At 43.9% G+C, this 25,220-nt stretch overlaps 1 protein-coding gene across 2 annotated transcripts in view; it reads right to left on the reverse strand.

The window, feature by feature from the left end:
- LOC309551312 (cytochrome P450 2K4-like) overlaps window positions 1-25,220 on the reverse strand; it is a 637,235-nt gene that overhangs the window by 36,547 nt on the left and 575,468 nt on the right. For both annotated transcript variants that reach the window (XM_082251847.1, XM_082251846.1), the window contains 5 exons: window positions 22,447-22,596; window positions 19,580-19,740; window positions 16,096-16,272; window positions 12,042-12,183; window positions 4,144-4,328 (listed from right to left, as the gene is read on the reverse strand). In XM_082251847.1, the coding sequence (XP_082107973.1) occupies window positions 4,144-4,328; window positions 12,042-12,183; window positions 16,096-16,272; window positions 19,580-19,740; window positions 22,447-22,596 (815 nt within the window). The remainder of the gene's footprint in view (window positions 1-4,143; window positions 4,329-12,041; window positions 12,184-16,095; window positions 16,273-19,579; window positions 19,741-22,446; window positions 22,597-25,220) is intronic.

A 25,220-nucleotide genomic window follows, 5' to 3' on the forward strand; every position in this document is an offset into this window, starting at 1 on the left:
TTAATACTTTCGTGGCCGGCCAAATAGATGTTATGAGCATGGTTAATAAGGGCCGGCCACGAAAGTATTAAAAAGGTAAAACCCGATACAGAAGCTATTATACCCAGATTTGTGACTCAATTTCACACTAAGTTTAAAAAAATGGAGAAAATTCTGGTCAAGCATTGGCCAATCTTACTGGAAGACCCCCATCTGAGGGAGAATCTACCCCCCAAACCCAAGGTCACTTACAGAAGAGCAAGGAACATTAAGAGCATGGTGGCACCCAGTAAGTTGAAGGGTCCCCCTATATCATCTTTAGAGAGACCTTGTTTGATCCCACTTATTGGAATGTTCCAATGCCGCAAAAAATTGTGTCTGACTTGTAAACACGTTACTCATGGACAGAAAAAGTTTTTAGCAAAAGGAAAAACATACCCATTGACACAGTTTTACAATTGCTCCACAGAGTTTGTTGTTTATTGCCTCACATGCCCGTGTGGGCTGTTTTATGTAGGAAGGACAATCCGCACCCTGAGGAAGAGATTCGGTGAGCATCGCAGGTTTGTGGAGGCTGGTAATGATAAGCACAGTGTCCCACGCCACTTCCTGCTGCATCATGAACACCTGTCTCTCGGCCTCAGGGTGTGGATTATCGAGTCCATACCTGCTACTTTGGCGCCTCCAGAACGTTTTAAGAGATTATGCCAAAGGGAGGCCTATTGGATATATACTTTGGACACTTTAGTGCCGGGTGGTTTGAACGAAGAAATTGAGACTAACACTCTCATATGACTCCATCCAATAATTTTGGATTGGACATCTGAGAGTAATGCCCCACCACCTTGTTTATACCCTTTTATAACAATTATGTATGGAGCCAGAATAGGATACATTAGTGGACGGTTATATTGGCTGATGGTCTTTTAGATGATTTTATCCTCTTTTCTACGGTGTCTTTTATATATATATATATATATTTTTATATTTTTTTATATATATTTTTATATATATAGAAAAACATTTTTTAAAAAGAATAATGATATTCTTTAGTATAATGATACCATACATATATTTACGGTTTTATTATTATTATTATTATATCATTGTATTATGACAATATGTGGATGTATACATATACAATGTGCATTTTAAACTTGTATAATTTAATTTTAGCATTTTTTAATTGTTTATTATTATTTTATTATATTATTTTATTTTATTATTTTTAGTTTTATTTTTATTTTCTCATTATTCCTTTTTTTCAATTTTTCATTTTTTCTTATATTTTTTTATTTTTTATTTTCTCCAACCATTATTATCATTATTATTTTCCTTATTATTTATATTATTATTTATTTTATTCTTATTTTTATTTTTATTCTTATTTATTTTCACATTAATTCCTATTCCCATTTATTCCAAAATTTCTTATTTTGTTGAGAACTAGTTGTAACAGATTTCTTGTTACTATATATTTGACTACTGCTCTGGTTTCTTTTCATAATGTACACTGCCCCTGTTCAGTATCACAGCGGGTTCCTCTTGAGTGAGGATTATTGGCACTCTTTAGGACCCAGCTGGCTCTGCCTCCTGGTCTACTTAAGCCCTTGAGCAAAATGGCGCATTATCGGCCTGAGGAAGGAGCGCATGCTCCGACAACGCGTCGCCGGCGCCAGTACGTATCCCGGAAGTGACGTCAGAGCGGCCAGCGCTGTGTCCCCAGTAGACGGGAAGTATCGATCCTCCACTCGTTACAGCCCGATGCTTTGAGACCGCTTGTGCCATCCTGAATTTGGACACTGGGATTACCATTTCCTTTACCACTGATATACTGTTTTTATATCATCGTTTGTGAGTACCTTTCTATTTGGTCTATTAAACGTTTATCCAGATATACTGCACTTAGTGTGGCGCCTGTTTTTCCTCTTACAGTTCGCCACAAGTCCCTTCTACTTGCTTACAGAGCAGCCTGCGGAGTGTAGCATATGGAGAAGTATGTACATGGACTTTTTATGGACTCTTCTAATTCAATTTAATATCTTTAGGCTACTGTGTCATTTAAGTAGCATATGTCTGTATTGGAGCTTGTGGAAGTTTTTGGACACTCATTTCCCTAGTTGTGCGCCAGGTTTAACCCCCCTCTTTCTTTTCTGGCCAGACGCATGACCTCCTCCTTCACCCTGTAAAAGTGTGGTTTGACCACAATATCATTTGAAAGATTATCCTTTCTTGGGGCATGGAGGGGGTCTGCATGCCCTGTCCAACTCAAGGTGGTGCTCTGGAATATTGGGAATAAGTTCAGTAAGGAAGCCCTGCACCGCTGCATGAGCATCCTGGATAGACTCAGGGAGGGCTCTGATGCGAAAGTTATAACGCCTGGAGCGATTCTCCAGATCGTCGATTTTGGAAATGGCCAAGTCCAGGCATTCCTGTAGTTCCTGAATATGGTCTGTGTGTTGGTTGGTTCTTGAAATCATTTGGTCCAATTTAGTCTCTATAATTTCCATCCTAGAACCAAGGTTCTGGAGGTCAGTTTGTAAAACATGTGTAATCTGAGAGGCCGTTTGTGCTAGGCCCTCAGACAACATTTTAGAAAATGCATTCATGAGGAAGTTGCAGTCCATGGGTGTCCCTGGGGGTGTGAGTCCAGGGATGTTAGACATGACGGGGCTCTCCACTAGGCCCCGTAATGGAGTGTGGAGCCTGTCCCCCATAAATCTCTCTATGAGAGATTCCGTGGAAGCGGAGGACATTAGGGAGAGGGGTACTCACTGGAGCTGTGCCTTGGTGTGGAGAGGTATTGAAACCCTCGACTGTACTTTCCTCTATCCCCTCCATCCTGTCCTCCCATTCAAGCTGCGAGCTCGGCACCATCTTGGAGTGACTGGCCGAATCCGCTCTGAATTCGGGGACACGTGTGATGTCCCGTCGGACCAACCCCGATGACATTGGGGTGATCCCTGGTGTTTTCAGGTGAGACGGACAGGGGTAGGTTGCAGCTCTGTTTGCGGCGGCGATGGAGCTGGATGGTCTGGGGCTGGACAGAGCCTTCGAGATTAAGAGGCTATTCTCGAGCGCTCTGCACATGCGCCTGTGAACTGGGATTTAACCACATCCCGTCGCTGCACTGCCTTTTTACGTCGGCAGTGTGGCTCTCCCAGGCAAAATCACATTAATAAACGTCATTTGCTTGGGAGGCCACTAGGGGGCTAGTCCAAGCCGCCGGAGGCATGCTCCCGTCCCCGATTGTCAGCGGGGATGCCAGTGCGGGTGTCAGGCAGCTCCGATTGCCGTCTGACACCTGCGATCTCTCCGCGCTGACAGAGGACGGCCGGCTGATGTAAACACAATAGCATTAACCCCTTCCCTGCCAATGGCATTATTACAGTAATAGTGCATATTTTTAGCACTGATTACTGTAGTAATGTCACTGGTACCCCCAAAAGTGTCAAAAATGTCAGTTAGGGGTCCGATCTGTCCGCCGCAATGTCGCAGTCCCGCAAAAAATCACAGATCGCAAACCAATCAAAATACGCTTATTGTGATTTTTTTACCAACAATATGTAGCAGAAAACAAATTGGCCTAAAATGTTAAAAAATTATATTTTTTATTTTTTTTTTGCAATGTTATATAGCAGAAAGTGAAAAATATTGTTTTTTTTTTTTTCAAAATTGTCGCTGTTCTTTTGTTTGAAGCCCAAAAAAAAAAAATTGCACAGGGGATCAAATACCACCAAAAGAAAGCTCTATTTGTGGGGAAAAAAAGACGTCAATTTCGTTTGGGTACAGCATCGCGCGACCGCGCAATTGTCCGTTAAAATAAAGCAGTGCCGAATCGTAAAATAGGGCCTGGTCATTAAGCAGCAAAATCTTCTGGTCCAGAAGTGGTTAATGTTATTTTTTCCAGTGTGATTGTAAGCTCAAGCCTTTTCAGCAGCAGGTTTGGTGGCTTTAATTGGACCATTTAACATTTTAATTTGGTCCCATACACAGGTTACTGCAAAAAATCAATGGTCCCCTGTCATTCTAAAATAGGCCAAGACCTAGAAAGCAAATATCTGTTTGTATAAAATTTATTTTTTATACCCAGAATTTTTAAACCAATGCATTTAAAATTTGCTCAGTTTATATATTATTCAAAAGACAAAATGTGATACTCACTTTGGGTATAAAGAATCCTTTAAAAGTCACATCTTGAGTCGTGGCATGTGGAATATTCAATGGTACAATGTTACCAAACCTTTGGATTTCATGGATGACGGCATCCGTATAAGGCATATGTTTTCTATGCATCACCTGAGGTTCCCCGGAACCAATGACTTTTTCAATTTCATTCTGGACATTTTCTGTCATTGGGATATAGACATAAAGGCTCTTATTAAAAGTTTTGCTATATTGTCTAATTATATAGTTCATTAAACAACATTTCTGGGATAAATGTGTTGTGCATGCTACTGCTAATGTGTTTTAAAATGTGCAGGTTCCAGGGCTGTCATCCTCATCATTATTTTAGTACCCAAAGCATCACTGACCCAGAACATGTTCACTGTCAGAGCAGCCAATATGTATACTTGCTTCCGTCAAGGTCTCAGTGAGTAGTGAGAACAAATACAAGAATAGGGCACTCTTCTCAAAAAGGGACAAAGCCCATATCATATTTTAAAAGACTGAGGAAGACAAGAGAAAGAAGCATCAAACTTTCCAGTAGGGTGGAATATTTATTGAAGGTTTATAGGAAGCCAACACCTTTCAAACTCAACTTCCTCTTCCTCGGGGATGGTTATAAATGAAAAGAAACAGCAGAAGGAATGTTACATGTATAAACACTTGGCTGGCAGTACCAATGTTGCACTGATGATGGATTGCAGGCAACTACCAGAGAGCAGAGCAAAGTCAATAAGTAGTAAAGCACATATAAAGAAATCAATCCTGGACCTTGCAACTTTAATGAAAAATTAAAAAAACAATTCTGATTTGGCTTATGCAAACATCTCTCCATTAGGCCTTTATTTGTATAATTGTGCAGTTATGTTCATAAAAAAATTTACATCTGTCCTCTTCCGAAGATATTCTCACTTTGTCTGGTCATCTTGTGTCAGAGGTCACCTAAAATCCGACACTATACATTAAGCAGATTCACTTTTAAAGTGAAGCTGTACTCAGGCAATGCACACTATAGTGTTTACATATTCTAAACAGACAGTAAAAGCATTTTATTTTATAATTAGCCTTGTTAATCTATCTAGCTATAGGCATTGTGGAGAAATTCATTTGTAAAGTTTACAACAGAAAAACTGAAATCAGATTTGTTTTTTTTTCTGTTGCAGCAGAATCTTTGCAGTCAATTGGAAACTGACTTTAGAGCTGTTGTGATCTTGGAGAATTAATTACTTTACAATACAAGCAGCTAGAGAGGTGAGTAAAGATTGTACAAAGCCTTTTTTACATGTCAAGAATATGTAAAATATTTTGCTGCTTGTTAATACTTAGCACTTTGGGGTATGGATGAGCATGTGACCTGCTGCCCTGTGACAGTGGCAGGGCCTACCAGCCAGTCGCTAGGCCTGGGCACTGTCACACGACCAGAGGAGTGGCATCACTGTCCCTCTGGGTCACCTACACAGCTGATCTCAATGCTGGCTGCAGAGGAGCAAGGAGTTGAGAAGGAACGATGGCAAGGTAAGCATATGGGAGTTGGGATGCAAAGGCGAAGGGGACAGTGTTTCATTAGGTGCAGTACCCCATTATAATCAGAATTCATCTCACACTGGTTTTACTTTGGAAAAATGTATTCTAATTGGTGCTATTGGATACTACGCTTAAATATTAGGGCTTTAAAACAAACCCCTATTCACATCTATAGCATTGTTGAGAAATTACTTTCTAAGCGCCTGTTCACACTTGCCCACACACAAACTGCAGCAGTTTGTATGCAAGCAATAGTCCATTTTGCAATTCAGAGCAGTGCGGCAGTGGGCGGAGTGAAACAAGCTTTATCGCATCACATAACTTCCTTTTTTTTTCATAAACACCTAGCACTTTGGGGTAAGGTGGAGCATGTAACCTGCTCCACTGTGAAAGTGTCCAGGCCCATTAGCCATTGGCTAGGTCTGAGTATTGTCACATAGTTGAAAAGTTAGTCAAGTTGAAATATATGGAATTTTCCTACAGCTTACCAGTAAAATCCATTTCTTGGAGTACATCACGAGACACAGAGCCATATTCATCATTACCATATGTGTGATACGCCACTTATTGGTGAATGGACACTGGCAACCAATCAGACAGAAAGTCCCCCTATATAAGCTCTCCTACACAGGAAGTACCTCAGTTTTGTAGCAAGCAATAAATATCCCATAAAAAGGGTAGGGACCTCTGTGTCCTGTGATGTACTCCAAGAAATGGATTTTAGAGGTAAGCTGTAGGAAAAATCCATATTTCTTTATCGTGCATCACGGGACACAGAGCCATATTCATTACCATATGGGACATCCCATAGCAATGCACTTGAGGGGAGGGGGGCACCAAAAAAATACCTCCATCAGACCACAAACGATCTACATAGCTTGCTGCAGAACCCTGAGGCCAAATGCCGACTCCTTCTGGGTCCTAACATCCACTTGGTGGAATCTAGTGCATGTATGCACCGACGATCAAGTCGTGGCCTTGCAAATCTGAGCCATAGAAGCTTGATGGCGAACTGCCTAAGAGGCACCTACTCTTCTGGTAGAGTGTGACTTTACTGGAAAAGGGGGAACCTTCCCTTTCAAACGGTATGCCTGGATAATAATCTGGCAAATCCATTAAGAAATCATAGATTTAGATGCTGCCTGCCCTTTCCTGGCCCCTTCTAGCAGCACGAACAAAAAGTTGGTCTTTAGAATCTGAGCTGATCTTTTCAAGTAAATCTTAAATGCAAGTACTACATCAAGAGATTATAATAACTTTTCCTCCGCTGTTTGAGGATTAGGAATAAAGGAAGGCGGTATAATGTCCTGATTCAAATGAAAAGAGGACACCACCTTGGGCAAAAAAACCTGGGTGTGGAGGTAGAATCACCCTATTCTTGATGTAAAATCAAGAATGGCTCTTTACAAGAAATAGCTGCTAGTTCCAATACTCTTCTGACTCAAGTTATGGCAATCAAAAAGACCAATTTTCTGGTCAAAAGAACCAGGGGAAAATGCCCCATGGGCTCAAAAGGCTGTTTCTCTAAAAATTTAGATCCCAAGGACACAATGGTGGCTTCACTGGTGGAAGCATACATAATACCCCTTGAACGAAGGTTTGAACCAAGGAAATGGATAAGGCTGAAATTTTACCCTTAGTAGTGCCTAAGGCTAATTTCATATCTACCCCTACTTGCAAGAAGGCTAGACGTCTCCCGAAAATATATTTGCGGGGATGCCATTTCCTGGCCTCACACCAGGTAATGTAAGATTTCTAGACTTACTATACTGTAATAAATGCCTCTAGAGACTGGTTTTCTAGCATTTATCAGGGTAGAAACTGCAGGGCCAGATATACCCCACTCTTTCAAAATCAAGGCTTCAATAGCCAAGCCATCAAATTTAGAGACTGTAAAGCAGGGTGGAATATAAGTGCTTGAGAGAGCACGTCCAGATGCAGTGGAAGAACTCAAGGTCTTGCCACTGCCAATTTTTGAATTTGTGCATACCAAAACCTCCTCGGCAATGCTAGAGCTACCACGATTACTGGTTTCCCCTATAGCTGGATTCTGCATAACAGACGCGGCAGCAGCTGAACTGGAGGAAAGGCATAGATCAGGGAAGACTCCTCCCAAGGAGTCACCAAGGCATCTACTCGACTACGACTGCGAGTGGATGCCTGGTCCTGGGCACAAATCTCTTCAACTTGTTGAACCTGGATGCCAACAGATCTACATCTGGGACCCATACTGCATTGGCAGATCAATGCAAAGATCTCGGGGTGTAGGGACCATTCTCCTGGAAACATCTGTTGACGACTAGAAAAGTCTGCCTGACAATTTTCTATTCCTGGAATAAAAACCGCTGATAGGCATGGAGCAAATTTTTCTGCCCAGGATAGGATGATATCCACCTCCTTCTGGGCTGACTGACTTTTGGTGTCTCCCTGATGGATGGTTGAAATAAGCCAGAGCTGTGGCATTGTCAGATTGTACCCCTACAGGGTAACCTCGAAGTCTAGGCCTCCAGTACTTTAAAGCCCAGCAAACTGCTCGGTTTTTAAGGACATTGATGGGAAGACTCTTTTTTACCCCAGGGACTGGACCTTTCTGGTCCATGCTGACAGAATTTTGTTCTGTAAAGGTCTAGCATGGACATGAGCATAGGGAACTGCTCTGAATGAGGACACCATCTTCCCTAATAACCTCATGCAAAGACGTACCGAAGGATACTTTTGCCTTCTCACAGAACTAACCAGATCCTTCAGGTCTGTGACCTTTCTTGATGGCATGAATATCTTTGCCTGCTGCATTGTGTCTACAAGGAAACCCAGATATTCCAGACGCTGGACCGGCTGTAATGCTGCCAAGTTCAGAATCCAGCCTAGATGTTCTAAGAACTGAACTGTCTGGAAAACATTCCGGCTTAGAGCCGAAGCCAATCGATCTATTAGTAATAGATCATCTAGATATCCTATCACTGATATCCCTTGAGACTTTAGAGTGGCCAATACTGAATCTAGGATCTTTGTGAACACTCTTGGAGCCCAGCCAACCCAAAAGGCAGGACTACAAACTGAAAATGACGGTTTTCTACTGCAAAGTGTAAAAACCTTTGATGGGCCTGAAAAGTAGGCATGTGAAGGTATGCATCCTTTATGTCTATGGTTGCTGGAAATCCCTCTCCCTGCAGGGAGGCCACGACTGAGGGAATTGACTCAATTCGGAAACTAAGAATGTTTATAAACTGGTTCAGAGCTTTGAGATCCAGAAGAGGGCTCATGTCTCAGTTTGGCTGGGACTATGAAAAGGTTTGAGTAAAAACCTCTGAATGAAAAAAAGAGATCTTCTTTTTAGAGGATCTGCAGTTATGTTTTATTTTACAAACCGAGGATGTGGGAACATCTGAAATTCCAGTTTATAGCCCTGCGAGATAGTGGAAATAACCCAGTTGTCCTGAATTATTTGTACCCAGACCTTCGAGAACAGTAGCAGCCTTCCCCCCACCCAATTGGATCTTTTGGATATATTTATCCAGATGATCACCAAATAGGCATTCTCCATGAAAGGGAAAGCCAGCCAGCAACTTTTTACACTGTAGTTCCGCAGACCAGCATTTTAGCCACAGGATTCTGCGCATATGCACTTTTAAAAGAGCAAACCGTGACATTTGTTGTATGGAGTCTTTAAGAGCATCCGCTGCAAAACACAAAGTGCGAGGAAGATCTGTCAAATCTTCCACAGACTCTCCTTGAGAAGGAACTGTCTTTAAAACTCGCTTAATACGGCCTATCAAGACTAACAAACTCCTATAGCTGCTACGGCTGGTTGTATCACAGACCCTGCAGCAGCAAAGGAGGCCTTTAGCAAAGATTCCAACTTCTTATCAGCTGGATCTTTAAAAACCTTGGCATTATCCACAGGACAAGTTAAACTTTTGTTAACAGAAGAAATGGCAGCAGCCACAGAAGGTATACTCCATTTTCTCATGAATTTTGCCTCCATAGGATACAATAGTGTAAACCTTTTGAGAGGAACAAAAATCCTATCTGGATTATCCCAGTCAGCATACATTACCTGCTCCAAGAGCGGACGTAAGGGAAAAGCCTGAGGACTATGAGGAGGGCGCAATGAGCCTAGAGAGGAAAAAGACTTCAGACATCTCTAAGGGGGCAAATTTGTATCCAAACTGGCACATGGTATCTTATCTTTTAGCGGGAACAGTGCATAAAAATATTTTTACAAATATTTTTAAAGTGGACTTACCAGTCCCGCCGCAGGATTCTGTCTTGTAATAAGAATTCAGTCTTCACCTATCACAGTGAGTTTCTGTCACTTGCCAACCTTCAAGGATTGGGACCCCTTTTTTTGAGGGGCCACTCCCTTGGACCTGTAGAGCACCCTGCTGGAGCACCTTTGGGGTTGGTTTTACCAAGGGTCCGGATCCCAGGGTCCAGTGCCTAAAAAGGACAACATTACAAGCAAAACCTCGTATCCCTTTTCCCGAGGCTCAAGTACCATCCTTTTAGTCTTTGACTCTTTTGGATAGATCTGATTGCTAACCCCTTAGATTCATAGATCTTTGATCGGGGATTGTAGCATAATCTTCTTTCTTAAAAAAAATGTGGAGAGCTTCTCCACCGTGACCATCACCTTTAAGACACTGGCAAAAAAAACAGAGGTACTTTCTGTGTAGAAGGGGTTATATAGGGGAAATATTGTCTGATTGGTTTACAGTGTCAAATCACCTATAGGTGGCGTATAACCCATATGGTAATGAATATGACTCTGTGTCCCGTGATGTAAGATAAAGAAAAGTCCATCTAGTTAAACCAATAGTAAAAAAAATACATACTGTACATAGAAAACCTCCTTATACACTGCTAAAAAAAAATTAAAGGAATACTTTGAAAACACATCAGATCTCAATGGGGAAAAATATCATGCTAGATATTTATACTGACATGGACTGGGTAATGTGTTAGGAGTGAAAGGATGCCATATCATTTGAAATGCAAATTATCAACCTACAGAGGGCTGAATTCAAAGATGCGCCGAAAATCAGGATGCAGCAGGCTAGTCCATTTTGCTGAAAATGTATAGCAGCAACTCAAAATGGTACTCAGTAGTTTGTATAGTTCTTATGAGCTTGTATGCGTGCCTCACAAGGTTGGGGCATGCCCCTAATGAGACAACGGATGGTGTCCTGGAGTATTTCCTCCCAGATCTGGACCAGGGAATCACTAAGCTCCTGAACAGCCTGACATACAGGTGCTCTATTGGATTTAGGTCAGACAAGCATGGGGGCCATTCAATAGTGTCAATTCCTTCATCCTGCAGGAACTGGCTGCATAATTTCACCACATAAGGCCGGGCATTGTCATGCACCAGGAGGAACCCAGGACCCACTGCACCAGTGTAGGGTCTGACAATGGGTCCAATGATTTCATCCCGATACCTAATGGCAGTCAGGGTGCCATTGTGTAGCCTGTAGAGGTCTGTGTGCCCCTCCATGGATATGCCTCCCCAGACCATCACTGAGGCAGCATAACATTCTCTATGACTTTTTCAGACCCTTTCACGTCTGTCACATGTGTTTAGGGTGAACCTGCTCTCATCTGTGAAAAGCACAGGACGCTAGAGGAGGACCTGCATATTCTGGTATTCAATGGCACATGCCAATCGAGCTCCAAGGTGCTGGGTAGTGAGCACAGGGCCCACTAGAGGATGATGGGCCCTTAGGTCACCCTCATGAAGTCTGTTTCTGATTGTTTGGTCAGAGACATTCACACCCGTGGCCTGCTGGAGGTCATTTTGTAGGGCTCTGGCAGTGCTCATCCTCTTCCTTCTTGCACAAAGGAACAGATACCCATGCTGCTGATGGGTTAAGTACCTTCTATGGCCCTGTCCAGCTCTCCTAGAGTAACTGCCTATCCAAAGGATACCCCTGGCATTATTACCAATACTTTTTAGTATCCAGTTATATTTTGTGAATTTAGGAATGCATTCAGCTCTTCTTTAAAACAATCTACTGAGCTGCCCAAAACTAGTTCTTGAGGGATTCTATTCCAGACCAGGGGAGTGATGTCACTGCCCCTCAGGTGACCACCACAGCCAATCCCAATGCTGGCTGCAGAGGCGTAAGTGACCTTGAGGGGGCACAGGTATAGTTAACATATGGGGGTCAGAGAGTGACCTTTCCAGAGACAATGGCACCTTGCCCTGCAATGTCAAAGTGAGCACTTAAAAGTAAACTCCAAATGAACTCTGTACTATATATGGCACCTAAATATAGACTGCCTGTGGTCTGAGTGGTCACAAGGAAGCCATCAGATAATTGAGTTCAATGGAGGGAACCTACATAAAAAAAGCACAAAAACAAATCACTTACTTTGGATTTCTGGGTACTTCATCATTAACAGAAGGCCCCATCGGAGAGTAGCAGAGGTTGTATCCACCCCAGCAGCGAACAAGTCCGTGATAACAGACGTCAGATTTGCATCACTGAAATATAACTCTGGATTTGGCTTTTCCTGAAATTCAGTAGTTAAGAATTATTTAATTATATTTTCCCTGAGATTCATATGATACAGCCATGAAGTCCCCAGCCTTCAACCTGTATACAACTTGATTTAAAAGGTTTTAGAAACCCGCTGCCAAAATTGATATTTCCTCTTTAAAGGAAACGTGTCATTAAAAACATGAAGGCACCAATTGCTGATGTACTGTAGCACCCTCCTAGATAGGTGTTAGGTTTAGATCGACAGAATTTAGTTTGTGTTTGTGATAGGTAAATTTAGTTGCCACACTGTAGTCCATGTGGCTGTAATTGTTTGTTGGGTAAAAGCATAGTTTGCTCACTGTACTCGGTGCAGCTGCATTCTGCTAGTCAGGTCTGCTCAGTGTGCTCAGCTGCTGCCAGTCTGTCTGATAGCTTCCTTTGAATCCACGGAACTGGAGGAGTTTCTGGATGATAGGTGTGGAGCTATGCAGAAACATCATGAATATTGATGCAGCCTTGGCCTATCTCAAAAAGGTTGTCTCTGAAGCAGGGGAGGACTGGGCCAGGGGGCAGGGGGGCAAATGCCCCCTGGGCCACTCTGATGCCCTGTAAAAAGGCTGCACTGCTTCTGCCACAGACATGCCTAAATGATTCCTGGTGAAGAGAAGTAAAAAGTCCCCACTGCTGACCTACTGAAGACAAGGACAGAGTACCACCCCCAGCATGAATGGTTTAAACCCCCCCCCCCCGGCCAAACATGGATGGTGTAAACTCTGTCTGAGTAAGGAGAAGCCGGTTCCATGCTCCCCTGGAGACTCTCCACCAGCCAGCCCCAACCGAGCTGTCCCAGCTCCCCCCAACTGCCCCCTTCTGGCCAGGTTTTGAACCCGGATTCGGCCGATGGGTAGAGAGTACCTGGAATAGAGCTTCAGCCTGAAATGGGGTTCAGAAGGAGGCGGGGAAGAGAGAGAGTGGGAGGGGGGCCGAGTCGCTGCACCATGGGCCTCTGGATTGTACCTGCCCCCTGGGCTTAAATTTGCCAGTCAGCCCCTGCTCTGAAGGCATGCTGGGAGACTGTAAATATTCTGTGAGCTCAGGGTCTTTTACCAGAAAGGATTAATCCAGCCTGGAGGGCACACTGCCTTCTCAGGCAAATGTGCTGTTATGTCTGCCTATGTGAGGATCAGGGAGGCCACCTGATGGGCCTGGATGCTCAGACCCTGGAACTAAAGAAAGCTGACTGAGGGGGGCTGCTCGCTGAACCTCTGGATTGGTTTAACCAGAGTAAGGTGTCGCTTTGGAAGTTGGAAGGAGGCAACCAGCTATGCTTGGGCCTTGTGTGACTACAGATGCTTGAGAGATCTTGGGGGCCTTTGTGCTTTTGCTACTCCTCAGGTGCTAGAGAAAGTCATCTCTGGATCTATTTGAAGGAGACACAAGCTGATGTCCTGAAGAGCTTTGTCCAACTAACCTGCTTAAAGAGACTCTGCTTTTGTAGCTCTAAAACTACTACTACCACCTCAAAGCTTAAGTCTACTGATTGCTACGAGCACAGAATTTGTTATAGTTTGCCCTAAAGAATACCTAAGTCCTCAAATGTTTATGGTTCTTGTTTTTGGAGTATCCCACCTAATTCCCTCAACCCTCGCCAAGTTCTCCAAAAATAAAAAACAAAAAAAGCAAAAAAAAAAAAAAAAACACCCCTAGACTGGTCATTGAAGAAACGTGTGATTGAGCCTGTGTGCCTGGCTGCGGGGCAAAGCCTTTGGAGAAGACCTGGACAGTAATCCGGTGGCTCCTACGGGAGAAGCACTACACTGAGTTTTCTTTAAAAAGGTTAGTTGACTGAAAGACAATCTTTAAAAGCTTTAAAGACCAATCCCAGCCAAAGCTTTTGATTTGTTTCGAAAAAATTTAGGGAAGGGTGAAACCTCTACGGGGTTCTATTGCTGGGAGATTATAACTCACTTCTTGGACAGAAAGTGAATGGGAATTTCTCCAATGTAGACTCAGACAAAAACATTTGTTTATAGATTTTTCATCCAGTGCTCACAATGGGTGTAGTCAGTATTGCCTATAAACTAGAGCTCCATGTTCCATTCAGAAACAGTAACCAACAGCTTGCCACACACTAGTAGTTTTTCAAATAAACTTTTCTCTAACATAAAGGTAAAAGTGTGATAACTTTACTAAGAGCTGAGATGTGTCATTACCTGTAGAAGTAGCATGATTGTAGATATAGTTTAATTAGTAAAGATACACTATTCTCTTGATTCAGTACTCAGTAGTAGACAAATGTTCCTTACTTAAAATATGAAAGGAACAAGCAGGCCTGTGGACCCGAACTGACACCTAGAATAAGGTTGCCACCCATTCAGGACACCTTTTAACCACTTCAGCTCTGGAAGGTTTACCCCCCTTCATGACCAGGCCATTTTTTGCAATATTTAACTGACAATTGCCCAGTTGTGGGACACTGTACCCCAAAAAAATGGATGTCCTTTTTTGCCCCACAAATAGAGCTTTCTTTTGGTGATATTTGATCACCTCTGCCATTTTTATTTTTTGCGCTATAAACAATAAAAGACTGACAATTTTGAAAAAAAAAAAAAAAAACACATGACAGATTTTTACTTTCTGCTATAAAACACACCCAATAAAAAAAAAAAATGTAAAAAATCAAATTTGTTCATTCAAAAATCCCAATAAGCGTATATTGATGGGTTTGCAAAAAAGATATAGCCTCTACAAACTATGGCATATTTTTATGGAATTTTTAGGTTTTACATTTTTTTTCCAGTAATGGCGGTGATCAGTGTTTTTTAGTGGGACTTCGACATTGCAGTTGAAAAATCTGACACCCCATGATACTTTTTGGGGACCAGTGACACCAATACAGAGATCAGTGCTAAAAAAAAATGCACTGCCATTGTTCTAATGACACTGGCAGGGAAGCGGTTAACATCATAGGTTAAAATCAAAGGGTTAAATGTGCTCCTAGGGAGTGCTTTCTAAAGGTGCATATACACAGGGCCGGATTAAGAGCATCATGGGCTTGGCGATGAGGATTTTGAAGGGCCTTAAGGGCCGTGCCTTGGCATGCACCCAGAGGAGGAAGGGTGCAGCCAAGCATGCCTAATTCAACATGGGATGCTGTCTCTGAAGCCCATAAACACATCCATGCATCGGCAACTGTCCCTCCTTGTCCTGCCTTCGTGCTGTGTGGGGAGGTTCTGAGGGAGCTGCCTGGGGAAGCGAGCATAGAAGCCAGACTTCTGTGTTTACAAGTGACAGAAGAGCGGTAACAGTGAATATGGCCAACCCGGGGCCTATATAAAGGTAGGGGCCTGGAGCTGCAGCTCCAATAGCCCCTACGTTAATCTGGCCCTGCATATACACTATACAACCTTTGTTGTTTGATTTCCTTTAGCTTTATCTTCAACAATGTAGTGCAAGGGCCTGCCTGATTGCAAACAAATCAAAAGTGTTTAGGTTTGACCTCATATTATATGGTTTTGGTAAATCTAAAAGGAAAAAAATCTAAAGAAAATTGTAGTGTGTATCCAGCATAACTGGGTGGGGGGGATGCTTTGGCTGTGAGAAGAAAGAGATCCGTGTTCCTGCTTGGCAGAAACACACGATCTCTGTCTCCCCTACTAACAGAACGGCAATCTGCCTTGTTTATATAGGGCAGACCCTCATTCTACCTCTCCCGGGAATGATAGGCGGGTTTCGCTGGACCTGCTGATTGGCTCCCGCTGTGTCCAATCATACCGAAGGCAGGTAGCCGGATGTGTGCGTGTGCTCCGCAGACCCAAAAGCACAAAATTATGTATAGGTACGTGGTTTTGTTCAGAAGAGCCGCCACCACGCAGTATATGTACGTGGGGTGGTTAGCGAAAAATATTAAAGACCCAGTTAGGTTATATAGAAAGATGTATACCTCCTTCTGTCTGACAAGGAAGACCTCAACAAAATTTCTCTGGTCATTGACATCCAGCTGGTTCCTTTGGTTGGTGAAGGTTTCTCTGATAAAGGCGTGCAGTTCCTCTAAGTTAGGCACAACTTTTCTGTGACTCCCGGGTAGCCAACGGAGTAGAGATGGAAAGGAATTGTACAGCTGAAATAAAAGATAAGCATTGGCCCTTATGTATTAGCAATAGGGCAAGCAGTGATCGTAAGCATTCTGCAATCACAACTAATGCAAATAATAGGTTTAAATATGCTTTCCATGAACTAACTATTTTTACATGTTAAATATAAATATTCTTACAACCAAAAATCCCCATGAAAAGTAATAGAATAAAAATATAATAAATAATAAAAATGTGTGTGTCTTCAATCAAAGTCCTTTTAAATCAAAAACACCTAACACTATCCCCCTAAGAATACAGTAAGGAAATCGAGCAGGGATCCTCAAACTACGGCCCTCCAGCTGTTGCGGAACTACACATTCCATGAGGCATTGTAAAACTCTGATAATCACAGACATGACTAGGCATGATGGGAATTGTAGTTCATGAATAACTGGAGGGCCATAGTTTGAAGACCCCTGAAATAGAGGATCTCACACACATGAGAAGGTATCAATACACAATCAATACAATTGCAGCTTGTGTTCTTCCTTTGGCATTTGATGATGATGATCAGGAGTCCTCGGAGAGACAAGACTCTTGTGGACATCGCTGGATCGAGAGGGGGTCAGGTAAGTATTAGGGGGAGGCTGCCGCACACAGAAGGTTTTTTACCTCCATGCATAGAATGAATGCATAGAATGAATGTATGAAGATAAGAAAGCTTGTGCCTTTACAACCACTTTAACTACTTCTGGACTGCCCACGGCATATATATTGCGGCAGGGCAGCCCGGTTATGCAAAATTACGTATAGGTACACTTCACTGCTTTTTGGGGTGAATAGGTAGGGGTACAATGTACCCCATACTAATTCACATGGGGGCTGGGAACCGGGGGCTTCCAGATTCCGATATGCCCCCTGCCCGCAGACCCCAAACCACCAGTCAGGGTTGGGGGAAAGAGGCCTTGTCCTCATCCACATATGGCAAGGTGCTTTGGGGTGGGGCAGAGCCCCCCGCCCCCTGTCCCAAAGCACCCATCCCCCCATGTTGAGGGCAAGCGGCCTGGTAAAGTTTAGGAGGGGGGAGCGCTCACTTGTCCCCTCCCTTTCCTGACCTGCCATGCTCGGATAAGGGTCTGGTATGGAGCTTTTGTTTTGCCATCTGGGGTCCCCTCTGAATCCATACTAGACTTGAAAGGCCTGGTATTGACCTGGGGGGAACCCCACACTTGTTTTTTCAGAATTTTTGGGGGGGAGAAAGTTTTTTACATTCAGGTGTCAGTGTGGAATCCCGCTTACAGCTGATGACTTATTGGTTGTTAAGGACGCAGCAGCCGGCTTCCCAGACCACTCCTTAGCAACTAGCTATATACAGTGTTTAAACGGAAAAATAAAAACGGCAAAACACATCAAAAATCGCATCACAAACACAACTCTTGCATTTCTGGTGGGATTCCATTGAAGTCTCCGACCCTTTCCAAAAACGCACCAGCTGCAAACCACATAGATGTGAATGTGTACCATAGGAGACCATGTTAAATGGACTGTAGTTAATTTCTGCAAACTGCAAATAACACTAAAAAAATGCATAGGTGTGAAACTAGGGTAAATCACTGACGTGATAATGGAATGTGTTGAGCACCGTGAGTTTATTTTGCACATTATGGTTATTATTATAATTGTTCCATTACTTTGATGTTTGTAGCACGGCTACTATAGAAATGTGAAGTATAGCTGTTTCATACTTGTTGGCCATCATCAGCACAGTGCATGGACACAACAGCCCTTTTAGGGAATGTGATTTGGGGACCAATGAGAAAGTAGAACTCAGTAAGTTATGGTGACAATTATGTTATTCTACTGGTAACAAATATCATTCCTGGTGAACACATACTTGGTTTTTCAAGGATACCATTGCTTCAATTTAGGTTAGAAGCATGTGAGATGTTTTCATTATGAAACAAAAGTTAATCAGTAACCAATAATATTTTTTTCTTCTATATTAAAAACTGTATAAAATGCAAAAATGAGACATCTAGCGCTATCATGATTGTCTGTATCAGTCTCAGTCACATGACTTTAATACAATGATGTTTTTTATCAGTTTTGTCCAAGGACCAAGGTTGACCTTTATTTCCAGTTTAACCACTTTACCGCTGCTCACTAGAGCTCTACTGTGGCAAAGTGGCTCGATAACGCCTGGCGACATAGACGCAGACTTTCCCCTCTCTCGGCGGCGCACGCGCGCCGCCGGAGGCTCGCTCCCGCTGTATTCAGTCACAGCGGGAGTCGGGCCAGGGGAGGAGCGGCGGTGATCACCGCCGCTCTTCCCCGATATTCGGGGATTCGAGTGTTGAGATCCACCCGCTTGTGTAAACAAGCGGGCGGATCTCCTAAGTGACAGGCAGGGTCAGATTGCAGGGTTCAGCTTAGCTGAACCTGCAATCTGTCCCTGTGTCACTCAGTCACCTCCCCCCACACACGTTAGTAAGCACCAGGCATACATTAACCCCTTGATCACCAATAAAAATTCTGGTGCCAGTGTCATTTTTACAGTAACAGTGCATATTTATAGCACTGATTACTGTAGTAATGTCACTGGTACCCCCAAAGTGTCAAAAATTTCAGTCAAGGGTCTGATCTGTCTGCCGCAATCTCGCAGTCCCGCAAAAAAAATCGCGGATCGCCGCCATTACTCGTTAAAAACCACCAAAAACGACAGAAATCTTTCCCTTAGTTAGTAAACGCAATAACTTTTGCGCAAAGCAATCAAAATACGCTTATTGCGATTTTTTCCCCAAAAATATGTAGCAGAAAACAAATTGGCCTAAAATTATAAAAAATTTTGATTTTTAAATTTTTGGGGGGGAATTTCATATAAAAAATTTGAAAAATATTGTTATTTTTTCAAAATTGTTGCTCTTTTTTTGTTTATAGCGCACAAAGTAAAAATCACACAGGTGATCAAATACCACCAAAAGAAAGCTCTGTTTGTGGGGAAAAAAGGACATAAATTTCGTTTGGGTACGGCGTTGCATGACCGCGCAATTGTCAGTTAAATTGCACAGTGCCGAATCGCAAAAGTGGCCCAGACGTAAGACAGCAAAATCCTCCGGTGGTAAAGTGGTTAATATCTGCTTAATAACACACAGACAAAATAGAAATGTAATATCTTAATGTGAAATATTCCACATGCACAAAAATAACGCAATCAACACCCTGCACCAACTCCAAAAAATGACCCTGTTATTGAACAAACACATTTGCGAGTATACTCTTTTCACTTTAAAAAGCCCAGTTGACCAGTATCCATTCAAAGATATGAACAAGTTGCAGTAAACATGAACTTACGAAAACCATTGGGCTTCCGATGATTCTGATGTTATCGTTAATAATTGTCAAAAGCCTCTGAAGTTTTGGATCATTATACTCAAATCGATGGCCCATTAGGACAGATACAATGATATTGGCTACCGCAGCATTCACGATCGCAGTGTTTTCGAATGGTGCTCCTGCAAGAAGAGCAAACGTTTGCCGCAAATCTGCTTAAAACCCAACTAAAATTTCAATGTAAATCAGCTAAAAATGTTCCAGGTACATCAAAACAAAAGGTTTTCAAAGTTTTTCATTCCTGGTTTTTTTTATTAGAAATCAGCCACAGCCTTAGGCCCCTTTCACACATACGGTCCGTTTGTCCGTTTTTCATCCATCCGGAGGAAAAACGGACATCAGTGCATCTCTATGTAAAGACGGATGACAACGGATGATCATCCATTAGCATCCATTTTCATCCGCTTCCGTCAATGTCCATTTTTTGGAACGGATGAATGCCCTATTTTTCATCCGTCAAAAAAAAAAAACGGATCGGACGCAAAATGGATGTAAACGGACAAACGGTCAGTTTTTCATCTGTTTTTGCATTGGTAGTGGATGTAAAAAAAACGGATGATGAAAAATGGATGAAAAAACGGATGAAAAACTGATACATTTTGACGTGACTGAACTGATGAACTGAACGGGCCGTATGTGTGAAAGGGGCCTTAGTAGAAAAGCCTGACCCCTTCCAGCATGGTGCAGAGAAAGACCCTAGAGGTCTCTCTACAGTGGTCCAACTCAGTCAGAGCTAGAGCGTCCACTACAGATGATACTGCCTAACATATCTTTTCATCTTGTAAGCTTTTTCATTTTTATATTTTAAATAAAATGTAAACATTTTACGCTATGAGCACTCTCCTCTCATTTCTACAACCTACGTTGTTGGGAGCGTGGTAACGGAGAACAGCAGGATGGATAATCTTACCGCATGCTGCACCACTACACAGCCTCCAATTACTTTGCTGAATCTAGGGAAAAGAGGAGAAGGAGGATAACCATAGCCATTTGTTGTGCTGACAGAAGCACTAAAAGCTGTTTTACATCATACGGTCGGTGAGTAGGGACCCAGGAGGGGAGCACCTGGTGGCACCATATTCACCCACTAAATGCATCAAGCACAAGCACTTTGAAAGCACTAAAGACTTTTAGAGCCCATTCACACTAGCGCGACTTGTGAGGCAACTTGTGTAGACCCAGGTAGCTTGACATAACAAAAGCAATGTTAATCAATCAGTGCCGTCTTAATTGGCACTACTGAAGTTGCTCCGACTTCAGAAAAGGGTCCTGTACTACTTTGAGGCGACCTGTGATCCGACTGTCCCATATACTTCAATGGGAGTTGCCTCCTTATCTTAATTGACACGACTTGTTATCAGACTTTCCAGGGAGAAGAAAGAGATTAGCCAGGCATTCCCCACAGACAAAGTCGCCTGTCTCTTCAAAGTAGTGCACAAGTCTCTTCCAAGTCTCTTCCAAGTTTCTTCCAAGTCTCTAAACAAGTCTCTAAACAAGTCTCTAAACAAGTCTCTTCAAGTCACGGGGCGACTTTCTGGTAGTGGTAGTGTGAACCAGCTCTAAGTGCCGGTTCCCACTAGGGAGACCTGTGAGGCGACCTGGTCGCCTCACAGGTCGCCGCAGGTCGCCTCCCATAGGGAAGCTACGGACCCGTTCTAATAGGAGCGACACAAGTCGCTCCGACCTAGAAAAAGGGTCCGGAGCTTCTTTGGGGCGACCAGGAGGCGACCGCCATAGACTTCAATGTTATGAAGTCCGTGGCGGCCGCTCCGAGGTCGCAGCGCGCTGCTCGCACCGCGACCTCGGAGGTCGCCACCTAAAGTAGCGTCGCGGTAGTGTGAACCGGCGCTTACTCAAGCACTGCACTTTTTTTAACATTTTGTATTGATGAATTGTTTTTTATTTATATATTGCACTTTATTGAATATAATGGAGATATTGTTCATTATAGAAAAGACTGCGCCGGTTAAATTATTTCACAGCCACGCACATAGCAGCACAACCCCATTAACTTGAATGAGTCGCGATCTATGGCGGTATCACTTCCTGAAAGTCACATGCCATTTCATTTTTGCCTCAGCATGTGTACGTTTTGAGTGGCTGCATGCCCTTGCTTAGGTGGGCAGTTGGAGGATGGTAGAACCTCCTGTTGACACATTTAATTAGGAGAAAAGAGCTCAAAATTAGAGTGGTTGCACATATGAACTAAAAGGAAATGAAACAAAAATTTGGATTGGGTGCTATGGGTGAATCGGCTTTTGCGCTTGTTTTGTTTGCTGGTTTTGTCTGCTCCATAGTGTACTGCAGAGCAGTGTGGCCATGTATAAGACTGCATATACCAACCCATGAGGCTAGCAGGATTGGTACTTTAGCAGCAGGTTTGCTACTCTACTTTCTTTACACAGTCATTTGGATTAGATTGTAAGCTCTTACAAGCAGGGCCTTCTTAACCCTCTTGTATTTTATTGTATTGTAACTGTATTGTCTCCCTTTATATTGTAAAGCACTGTGCATGCTATTGGCGCTACCTGAATCCTGTATTAAATTTGGACTTCCATTTATGGTTCAAGTGGAACATACATTTTTATTTCTCCCAGCACTATACTAGAGGGAAGCCAGGTTATGAGAGATAAGACAAAACCATAGAAGACGGATGCCCAAGACCATCACAGGAAAATAAGAGCTGCCTTGCATGGTGTAAAGGTAGTACCCACCGTGGCAACATTTAAAAGACAAACAGCCAATCTGATTCCATGTTTGGACAGTGACATTGTGCAGCACAGAAAAGCTATACATTTGTACTCCCAAAACCAGAACTCATTACTGACCTTTGTAAGCTTTAAAGATGTTTACCAAATTTTTGCACTCTTCCATGATTTTATCTTCTATTGTTTTCTTCCCCATCCCCAAATCTCGCAACGTAGACAGAGCGAATCGTTTCATGACTTTCCAGTTATTACCGTTAGCAAATATAACCCCTAAAAAAAAAGTAACAAACACAACCTATTTACAAGTGTTTCATATTTACAAGTGTTTGTAAACCTATTATTAGATGCTGAGGGTAGGAGTTACAGTACGTAGTCGCCAGCGTGTGGGGAGGTGCAGCATGGTGCGGCAGCAGTAAACACACAGACTTTGGTTGCAAAGATCAAAACTTGCATTAATGTAGAATCCACTAATTCACAACAAACCAAGCAGGAAGGCACCCAACCGGGAACACACATGGCATGTGACAGCAATGTGAAGCAGAGCAGGTCTCAGCTGTCCCAACATCATCTGTCTTGAGGGGAGAAATGCGGCCTGGCTGGTCTGAACCCAATTGGGGAGGTCTCCAGGAGGATGGTGTGTTCCTATCCTTTCCTTACTCATCTGGAACCTCTCTCTACAGCTAATCACTGTCCTTGTCAGACGGGTAATCTGTTCCTACACTTCCCACATGTAAAAATGCGTGCCAACCATGGGAGCCAGGGTCTTAAATAGGTTCCTCTTGACTTATTCTCCCCTTACAATACCTCTGCAGTTGAGCACCACCTGCAGTGGAGGAAGTAGATTTGCCAATACTCTCTCCCCCCTTTTGACAGATGCTGCCCTCGGCATCGCAACACAGCAAGGGGCTTGGTAATAATCGTTGACTCAAAGTGTTGGCCTTGGTGTGAGTATCCATTTGGGGCATCCGTAGGGGTGGACTACATGTTCCCAAAACAGATAGGCATGGTTGGGCCAGTTGATCCATGGTGGGGACTACCACTGCAACTTTTCAATGATAATAGGCAAGAGACTGTCAAACAAAAAACGTATGTGTAAGGAAGAGGAATTGGAGGCTGGGCACTGCCAAGGGCACATGTACCACTACATTTTTTTTTTTTTTATTGAATTTTAATCATGTCCAGAGTAAAACATTAAAAATGCACAATTCAATTAAAACTTGCCTGGGGATGCCTTAAAAACTAAATGCAGCCTAATAAAAAAAAAAAAAAATAGAAAAATTAGCACAGGGAACATTAATTACAGTCAGTAGGATATGTCCCTTGTGCTGATGCCTCTTTTTGGAGGAGCTGGATGGAAAGAGTGGGCATAGTCAGGCTCTCTTGATGAGATCCTGTGATAGCCACTTCGTTTTATTAACCCCCATCACATTAGAAGATTATGGCAGCAGGTGTTGTAGCCATGGACAGAGGGGGATTTCAACTGAAATAAGGGGCACCAGCAGAAGAGATATATCCTGCTGACTGTATGTTATGTTGTGGAAATGTTATTAATATTTTTGTGGACATTTTTCAGGAAGTGTTTTATTTAAATTGACAATATGTCTCCCAGTGTCAGTTTACCGGTAATCGCTATGCACAGCAAATATGGCTTTAACTGGCATTGAGGAAAGACTTTTAGTTGTGGAAACCTTCCATTAAATGGAGACTGCATACCACTCGCCTGATCTCCGGAACAGCGGGCGCTCTGAGTGGCTACCGCCAGGGCCAGACTGGCCGACCGGGATACCGGGAAAATTCCCGGTGGGCCACCGGCCCTGGGGCCGCTTTAAGATTGGGGCCGCTTTAAGATTCATTTGGCCGCTTTAAGCCGTGGCCGCTTTAAGACGCGGCCGCTATTGGGACCGTGCGGCGGCCGCGCTGTGATGGCCGCTGCAGCCCCGCCCCGGTGAAGTCTTTCCAACGTGACGTAAGCCGCTATGAGCGGCATGACATCACATCTGGCGGGAGCGGCTGCGCGGCGAGAACATTTTAGAACACCGGCGGTGGATCATGTGACCCAGGCTCAGCAAGACGGACCGTCACGGCGCCGAGAGTCCCACATCCAGTACTGTCTGTGTCAGTACACACACAGACGCCAGCAGCATGATCCACGGACCAAGTTAGTAATAAAAATCAGCAGCAGTGCAATTATTGGTCCCACCCTCCGACCTCCACCAGACCACCACTGCCCCCTGGCCCCTGCTGGTCTCACCACCCCCACTGATTCTCCCCCCACCACCCCTGCCACTGATGCCACCACCCCTGCCACTGTCCCCCCCCCACCACCCCTGCCACTGATCCCATCACCCCCCCCACCACCCCTGCTACTGATCCCATCCCCCTCACCACCACCACTGCCACCGATCCCATCCCCCCCCCCCACCACCCCTGCCACTGATTCCATCACCCCCCCGCCCACCACCCCTGCCACTGATCCCATCCCCCCCCCCACCACCCCTGCCACTGATCCCATCACCCCCCCACCCACCACCACCCCTGCTACTGATCCCATCCCCCTCACCACCACCAATGCCACCGATCCCATCCCCCCCACCACCCCTGCCACTGATCCCATCACCCTCACCACCACCACTGCCACCGATCCCATCCTCCCCACCACCCCTGCCACTGATTCATCCCCCTGACCACCACCACTGCCACCGCTGCCACCCCCCTCATCACCGCCACCGCTGCCATCCCCCTCATCACCGCCACCGCTGCCACCCCCCTCATCACCGCTGCCACCCCCCTCATCACCACCACCGCTGCCACCCCCTCACCACCACCCCTGTTGCCACCCCCTCACCACCACCCCTGCTGCCACCGACCCCACCCCCCTCACCACCACCGCTGCC

The sequence above is a fragment of the Pelophylax lessonae genome, assembly GCF_965119305.1.
Source record: "Pelophylax lessonae genome assembly, chromosome: 3".
Classification (NCBI taxonomy): domain Eukaryota; kingdom Metazoa; phylum Chordata; class Amphibia; order Anura; family Ranidae; genus Pelophylax; species Pelophylax lessonae.